An 8937-nucleotide genomic window follows, 5' to 3' on the forward strand; every position below is an offset into this window, starting at 1 on the left:
TTGGTTTGGTATTGCAACACCTTTTATGTCACTGGGATCAATGTCTTAATTCCCAATACTTATGAAAATATTTCAAAAATTCATAAAAGTGGTTATTCATTGGGAATTCATAATTAGATTTATGAAAAAATTGTACCAAAATTTATGACATGTTCTATTTCTATTTTTCTCTTGAACTTTGTTGATGTTATTATTTATTTTAGTCCGCTTGGACTGCTGTAGCAAAACACCATAGATTGGGTGATTCGTAAACAACAGGAATTTATGGTTTACAGTTCTGGACACTGGGAAATTCAGGATCAGGATGCTGGCGGATTCAGTGTCTGGTAAGACCTTGCTTCCTGATTCACGGATGAAAACTTCTTGCTGTGTCCTCACAGGGTAGAAAGGAGTTAGGGGGCTCCATGAGTTCTCTTTTACAAGGACACTAATCCCATCCATGAGAGATCTGCCCTCATGTCCTAATCACCTCCCAAATGCCTGGCCTCCTAATACCATCATATTAGGAGTTAGGACTTCAAATCTGGGGGGAGACACAAATATTTAGACCATACCATTGTTGGTGGTGGTGGCGGTAGTGGCGGGGTGTGTGTGTATGTGTGTGTATGTGTGTGTGTGTGTGTTTGTGTGTGTTTGACTTTTAAATTCATGAACACTGTTTTAAATATTTGACAAATGTCGAGTCTTTGCTATTTGTTCAAGTAGTGACAAAGGAGGCCAACAGAGAGTTTTGATTCTATAGGAAGTATCTAAATCACACACATATAAACATGTCACCATTATTCCTATTAAACAACAGTCAATTATGTTCTAAAATATCTTAAATAAGAATGAATGACACTGTAAGTTCATACAGAAGTGGATATTCTCCTTAAAAAAGTTATGAAGATCATAGTGGTCAAAATCAGTATAATAAATGACCATAATTAAGCACAGTATTAGACCTCTAACTTCCACAAAAGACATCTGAAGTGTCAGACAAATAGCTTCTTAAAAAATTACTGAGGAGATCTTGTTGTGGCTCAGTGGGTTAAGAACCTAGCATCGTGTCTGTGAGGATGTGGGTTCAACCCCTGGCCTCAGTCAGTGGGTTAAGGATCCATCATTGCCATAAGCAAGCTGTGATGTAGGTGGGCAAGCTGTGATGTAGGTGGCAGATGCAGCCCTGATCCAGCATTGCTCCTGGCTGTGCTACAGGCTGGCAGCTACAGCTCTGATTTGACCTCTAGCCTGGAACTTCCATATCCTGCAGGTGCGGCCCTAAAAAGAAAAATATATATATATTGAAAATGGCTAATTCTTACAAAAATGTTCTTTTCTGGCTTAGCCCAGACCAAATTGGTGAAGAGAGTAATGACTGCATTCCATTTAAAACTTTAATGCCCATTTTTTATCCATGTATCGTCTTGTCCACAAAAACTTTTTGAGGGCAAGACTTACACAGCTGAACAAAAATGGTTATGATTACATGGAGCCTAGCTCAGTTGGATGCAATCAAAGTTCATTTATTTCATCCTTTCCCAAGCAGATTTAATCTGAAATGAGTAGCAAGAAGATTAGATAATGAGCAAAAGGAGGGAAAACATTCCTGACCTATCACAATAAATCTGGGACAACTTTCAAGCAAAAACTATCCCTAAATGATGCAACGTCTTCATCGGACTGCCAAGCTGAATGTAAAAGGAGACAGCCTTCATTGATATTGCATAGTCAACCCAAGAGGAACAGGCTTTTTCCTTCCCTTTGGCACACAAGCAAGTAACTCCACTTTCCACTTGAACTCTTATTGGATGATAAACTCTTATATTGATACCTACAATGTGTTTAAACTGAAAATGATGTGTCCACATGTTTACTTACTGCATTTGTTAAAGGTAATATAAAGAGTAGTATACATAAAGGAAAATAAAAACTTTGAAAATTATTTGAAAAGGCCTAACTCACATCAAATAATGAAAGGCTTCTTTGATTTGTTGGAAGAGATCGATTTAAAGTAATATTCCCACATTTTGACGTTCAACACAATAGATCCTAATCAGAATTTTCCCTTATCACTCATCTCCAGCAATCTCTAAGTCACATAAAATATACATTTTTGTTGCTATTTTAGTGATGTGTTTTTTCTTTTAATATCAAATATGCTATTTGAACATGTTTTTGAATAGTTTGGATTCCAAAGACTGAAAATATCACCTGAACAATCCTGAAGAATAACCGAGAAACAATGTCCAACACGGGGAAAAGCCAATTCAACATAGTTGAGATCAGGTGTGAATGAGAGTGAACCTTCTATTCTTTCCTCCTCAACTTTAAGATCCACTTGTAATTTAAAGAACACCACAAAACAAAAAGTTATCATTAATTGTCATCAAATGTTTGTAGACTGCTTGCTACTGGACTTGGAATTTATGGGCGTTCATGTGAGAAATACAAGCTATCACTGCTTATTTTAAAGTTTATAGTTGATTTGAGAGAGACAAATGCAAAATTACAAAATAATTCATAATTAATTCTGTCTTAGGAGATAGGTTTTTATAAATATATTAAAAGACTAAAGGCAGGAGAACTACATTTCAATCATCTTTGTCAGAATAAAACTTCTAAGGTGAGATAGGACTTTGCACTGGTCTTAAAGAGAGAGGTTTAGAAAGCAGGTGAAAATTTTAGGCTGGCTAACCCGAAAGCCTCTTGGATATTTGACATCATTGTGACCTCAAAGGCCAGGAGTAGAAAGACTAAGGATTTCAACAGCTTAAAATACGATCGTTGAGCAATAAAGTGGTTAACCAGATATGAATAGTTATGGGGTATTTGCCAGAACTGTGAAGAAAGTGGTTAGTAATCTGGAAACCATTAAAAATTTCTTGGAGCAGAGTCGTTAGTGCTTGACTACCAATCTTGGATTTTCTACTACTTAACTCTTTCTCTGGCCTTCTTTTCTTTCCCTAGCTGAAAAATGAGGATAAAAAAATGATTTTCACCTGCCTGAAAGACTCAATATGAGGCTCAAAACACCATGAACATGAAAGAGTTTTGAAAGCTGTACGCCATCAAGAAGGCTTTAATTCCTCTTACATTACTCTGTGGTATCATGACTAAATTTGGATTGCTCTTGACACTCAACCTTTCAGGCTATCAGGATGTCATTTTGTGGATTGCTTTATTATACGTTGGGACAAAAATAGCAAAGTGTCTTTCTCTACAACCTGGGCACAGTGCAAGCAAGGCAAATGGCTTACCTTTAGATTTGCAATAAAGAAGCAATTACTTTTGAAGAGCACTGTCTCCTATGGTATTCGGTGTTGTCATTGTCAACGGCAGTGAGACTTTGGTCCATCCACATTCCTACCTGTCTTTCACAAGCTCTACAGCAAGGATGCCTAGACAGGAGCTAGGCACGGGCCATGAGCCAGAATGATTTCAATAAGAACTCAGGTTAAGTTACACACTGCTTCCTGATTAGGCTGGGCAGCCCAACAGCCCATTTCTAGTGGGGACTTCCTATTACCTGTTTGTCAGCTGTAGAAATATTTAGCTTTACAGCCCAAGGTAAGTTGATCCTGAGTGCAAACCAGGTGAAGCACACACATCTGAAATGGTGTCTGGAGGAACTGGAAATCACATTTCATGATCTTTCTCTGATCTTACCATTTGGTGCCCAAACTAATTCATATGTTCTTTATATGTAAAACAGCTTATTTTAAACCTAAATACACACACACACACACAAACTCAACAACCCATTGAGTCATTAAACTTTTCTCCCCCACAAAGTCTATACTGTGGTTTCTTTCCTGTGGTTAAGTTGAACTTAATTGCCCAAGATTCTTAGCCATGTTTTAAAAGTTTTATCTACATCAGTGAGGTTTTTGTCTTTCGAAACATGATAATGTCTAGAAAGACAATATAGTAAACCTGAAGGCTGCTTCCTCAGATCACCACTCCCCAGAAAGATGAAGCACTGAATTCATTATCAGGTATGATGCTGATGGTACTAGGAAGCTGTACAGCAGAGACAACTTCCTGTTTAACTTTCCACATGGTGAGGCCAAACTTCTCAGCCTTCCTCAACTAGGGAATTTCTTAAGTTTTCTTCCAGATGACAAGGTCTAAAGGTGTAGGACACCTCCTCCTTGCTCACCAGTGGAGGTGCTCTCCTGACAAGGAAGATGTATGGAGGAGTTAAGACAATCTCCCAGGGTCAGAGGGGATAAGGAAAAGAATTTTGCTTCATGACTAGTTTCTGACTGCCATCATGTTTACCCATTGCTTTGGCTGGCCTACTGTTGAACACAAGAGTCTTGAGAAAGGTCCAGAATCAGATCTAGTTAGATTTCCATGAAAGAAAGCCTACATGAAATACCAATATCATACTCATGCTAGCCATGAGACCAGATACATGGAAGATCTAGCCATTAAAACTTCAGAGTTCTAACTAATTCCACAGCTACCTCACCCCTCAGCTTCAGGGGTCAGCTCTGAATTCACTTGGACTAGAGCAGGACTGTGAAAACAGGCTTGGTCACACTGTTGATCATGAAGCTGGATGGTTCCAGAAGCTTGTGTGTGAGTCACCCTTCCCTCTTATGAGGTTGTTTGAGTGAAGTCAGAGTGGATGCTGTTTTGGTGCCAAATTGATTCAAGTTCCTAGACCCAAAGTTCCAGATGAGCCCCTCAAACTCATCACACTCCACAGCCTCTCCAAAGTAAGTCAATTACACACCTGGCTAGAGTCTGGAGCCATAGCTAAGACAGGCTAGGCTCTTCTGCACTGCTTCAGGGGGTACTCACCCCACCCTATCCCACCCCAGCCAAGACCATACCTGTTCAGATTCCATGGTGCACTGAACTGCAGAAAGTAAGGCATCCTTTCCCAAGGCAATCTGCGGCTGCATGATTTTTGTTTTCCTTAAACCACCTTGACACACATATTTGCAAAACTAAGTATAAGATTTCCAGCAAGAGACTTGATTTTGCAGCCCTGTTCCTGCCATCGACTTCAAGTGAGAGTAGAAACACTCATGTTCTCTTAGCTTCTAAGACTGGCTGAAGTTCAGAGAATTATAAAATAATTAAGAAAACTAGAACGGTCTGCCTGCAAGCAGGAGCCAGAAAGTCTTTCAGTTTAGTGCAGTTTTAATCATGGCTTACATTTCCCGATTAATAATGACAATATCATTATAAAAGAAAACAGTAATAATGATAATAATAATAATTAGAAAGGACATTCAGAAATTTTTCTAAAGTCAAACGTCTCAGCTATTTTATTTCCAGTCTTCCTCTTTACATAGAGATGAAAGGCACTTCCAAGAAGACTGTCCCCCAGGAGAGGCTGGCTTTCACCAGCCGGGGCTGGCTAGACTGTTCCTCACCTCCAGTGGGAACTCCTTCCAGCGCCGGCAAGCAAGGTCATCCTGGAGTCAGGGGTGCGAGCAGCTCAGCTCCTCCCAGCCACCCACCTCCATCCCTACTACCCAGCCCCCTTCCTCCGCCCACCTCAGTCCAGGGAATTTCGCAAGGTTGGGTTTCCTGCCCCGAGGAAGGGGCGAGTGCAGATAAAAGGGATGATGAGAACTCGAAGTCCACGCGCTCTGGAGCTTCAAATCTCCGCGCCTTCTCCCTCCTCCTGAACTCCTCTCGCTGCGCTCTCTTCACCACTATGAGACTCCTAACCAGTCGCGCTACCCGCGTCCCCAGCCCTTCCGGCTTGCTGTGCGCAGTGCTGGCGATGCTGCTCCTGACGCCATCGGGGCCCCTTGCCAGCGGTGAGAGCGCACAGCCAGGGGGATGCACCGGGAGGGTGCCCGGCGGCTCGCGGCAGGAGCGGGGAAGTGTCCCAGGCGGGCTGGCTGGGGAAGAGTTTTTCCAAGCAGCCTACCCTATAACAGTGTCCCTCTTTCTACCCCAGCTAGTCCCATCGAGGCGGCCGAGGCGGCTGTAGTGAGAGAGCTACGTTGCATGTGTTTAACCACCACACCCGGGATTCATCCCAAGATGATCAGTGATCTGCAGGTGATCCCCGCAGGACCGCAGTGCTCCAAGGCAGAAGTGATGTAAGTCCTTGTGCGCGGCTCTGTGCACTGTGACCTTGGCAAAAAGGAAAGACCCCCCCGCCCTTCCCCACCGCCCCCAGCCTGGGTCTTCAGCCCCTTCAGCTCACAGAGGCATCTTTTTTTTTTCTTTCTGCAGAGCCACCCTGAAGAATGGAAAGGAAGTCTGTCTGGACCCAAAAGCTCCTCTGATCAAGAAAATCGTCCAGAAAATCTTGGACAGGTACCTATCACTTTGATCTTTTTGGTTTTCTTAATCTCTCTTGGATTGTGGATTTCACAAGGTCTTTATTCTATGCGTGGGATTTGGCTACACATTCTAGGACATGCTTAGTATAAAAAGGATGGTCGGGAGAAGAGTGGGAAATTGTTCTAGAATGTCCTGGGAAAATCCTTATCACCAATCTCATGTGTAATTGCCTAGAAAGTTACACAGAACTCATTATTGAGATGTGTTTTTTGTTTGTATAGTCCTGGAATCCACCCTTTGCTTTTGATTTGATTGATCCTAAACTCTGCTTTGGAAACAGGTTGGGGTAGACAGGTGTGTGGCAATTGGGTTTAATTGCTATCATTCTTTTCTCAACAGTGGGAAAAAGAAAAATTAAGAGAAAGGATCATGCATTGGAAAGAAATCGCCCAGTTCTTCAGCAGAAGAGTTTTCTGGAGATCTCTGGACCCAGTGAAGACAGAAAGCAAGGGCTGATTTTCTCTGAGTTAGGTTTCTAGGTGAATTTCCCACTAGGAGAGAGGGGTGGGAGGAGGGAAACTATGATCCTGCAGCTTTCTGCTCAATTTACAAAGTGGTTAGCATACCCTTTCCTGCTCCTTATTTGCTGTTATTTCATCTGCTATGCTACTGAAATATTTAGCAGTTGACTAAACTGTAAGTCAAGAATCACTGGGTTGTTAATCTTTCAAGGTGACTATTGTAGTTCTAGAATATACTTTGTATAGTACTATGGAAAAAGCCATAGATTTGATGTGTGAATGATATTTCATTAGAATGCTGTATACCCTCACTCTGTCATGAAATAGGAACCGCTTTAGTATTGTTTGGTGGGGGGAGTGGGGGAGAAGAGAACTATCCTTAGCCTTGACCCTGGGAAGCTCTTTAAATTATATTGCATTAAAAAACTGGGTGTATTATACAGCTATCTGTGTAGAATATATTTCCTTATTTAGAATTTCTAAATGTATGAGTTCTGTAAGGACCAACATATTATTTTCTGATAAATTTAGACATTTGATGTCTTCTTTGTATGGCATAATGTCATGACTTATTCATTAAACTTTGATTTTATATGCTATTTATTAACTATTTTATTAGGCGTATTATCTTTCTAGCCACTAAGTATATGTTTGGGATTGATGAAAAAGCTAGGAACTAGGTAAATTCCTTATTACTAGTTTTTTAAGAGTAAAGGCAAACTTAACAATGATCTATATTCTGAAAATTTTGTAAACATATTTGAGCTCTTTGAATATAAACTCATCATTTAGTTTTTTTAAAAATATGCGCAGTTCTGCTAAGGTTTATAGATGCTTATACTGTATCTTTTTAAAGTTTTGACAATTTCATTACAAATAATTACATATACATCACATTTACTATGTTAAAATTGTACTTTATTGATGTATGTCTCATTGGTTGATAGTACTTCTTCTGTGCTTTGGAAAAAATAAAAGACATAAAATGTATTCATGTTCTTCCTTCTTATACTATTACAAAAATGTCATTCATCTTTAATTTTACGTTATGGTAAAAATTAACTGGGCCCCTCTCTGGGAACATTTTCCAATGTCTTTGCATTAGTTCAGCTTTTCTCCAAGCTCGCTCCTCTTCCAGTTACTCCAAGGCACCAACAACTTTGTGTTTTTTAGAAAACACAAATTGGTGAGACTTCCTTACCTTAAATCCTTTACCGACCCTCTAGATAGGACTAGATAGGACTTGAGAGTTGCAAACCATGACAAATTAGGCTCCATCTCATGACTCCTGATTACAACTTCAACTTCATTTCTCCTTAGCATCTTTGCAGTCAGGAATTTTGTTCCCTAAAAGGATGTGTTCTATCTAGGCCCAGGCCTTTGCATTGGGTAGGGCCTCTTCCTGGAAGGGCTTTCCCACTTTTATGTCTATAGGAGGAAGCTTATTCTTCCTTCAGAGCCCAGTTCAAAAACTAGCTCCTTCATGAAGTTTTCCTTGGTCCTCCCAGCACAACTCATGGTTTCCATTTCCATGTTTCCTTAGCATCTTCTAAATATTTGAATTTATGTGAATAGCCAATATTACATTGCTTTTATTTGTTTGTAGGATTTGTTACCCTACTCGACTAAGAGTTCTCCCAGAGTATCCACCATATTTCATCCATCTTTGCATCCACAGTACTGATACAGATTGATTTTACTGAATTAATAAATTATCCTGAACCTCAGGTTGTCAGAGAGTATACTAAAATCAATCACCTGGCCCATGGCAGGTGTTGAATAAATTGGAATTCCTTTACCCTCTTTTCTTCTTCTTGTCTACAAGGAATCCAACAAGAGTTTGAGGAATGTGCAGTCCTCTCAACCTGTAACATCAACCCCTCACTTTCACCTGGCTAATTCCTATCCTTTCTTCGAGGCCAGTTTACCTGTCACTTATGGCCTCTCTGACCCCTTCCCCACCTAGGTGAAAGCTCCTTTTATATCCTGTCATAGAACTTTGTTCTTTTCCTTTATGACTTTTTGTCAACAACATGACTGTAGAGCCTACAGTGACTACGTACATGTGGCCATTTATTTTGTGTGTATTTCATCTTCACTGTAAACTCTGGGAGGGCAGGGATGTGTCTATCATCCTCATCTCAGTTCCTAGAACAGTGCCTAGAACCTAGTAGGT

General features: G+C 40.5%; 1 protein-coding gene across 1 annotated transcript; it reads left to right on the forward strand.

Moving 5' to 3' along the window:
* Positions 1 to 5511: 5511 nt before the first annotated feature.
* Positions 5512 to 7751, forward strand: LOC125137805 (alveolar macrophage chemotactic factor 2). Its single transcript, XM_047798885.1, has 4 exons — positions 5512 to 5765; positions 5909 to 6053; positions 6190 to 6273; positions 6640 to 7751. Exons 1-4 carry the CDS (start codon positions 5660 to 5662, stop codon positions 6656 to 6658), a joined length of 354 nt encoding a protein of 117 aa, XP_047654841.1. The 5' UTR covers positions 5512 to 5659; the 3' UTR covers positions 6659 to 7751.
* The last annotated feature ends 1186 nt before the right edge of the window (positions 7752 to 8937 follow it).

Source organism: Phacochoerus africanus, chromosome 10 (assembly GCF_016906955.1).
Source record: "Phacochoerus africanus isolate WHEZ1 chromosome 10, ROS_Pafr_v1, whole genome shotgun sequence".
NCBI lineage: Eukaryota > Metazoa > Chordata > Mammalia > Artiodactyla > Suidae > Phacochoerus > Phacochoerus africanus.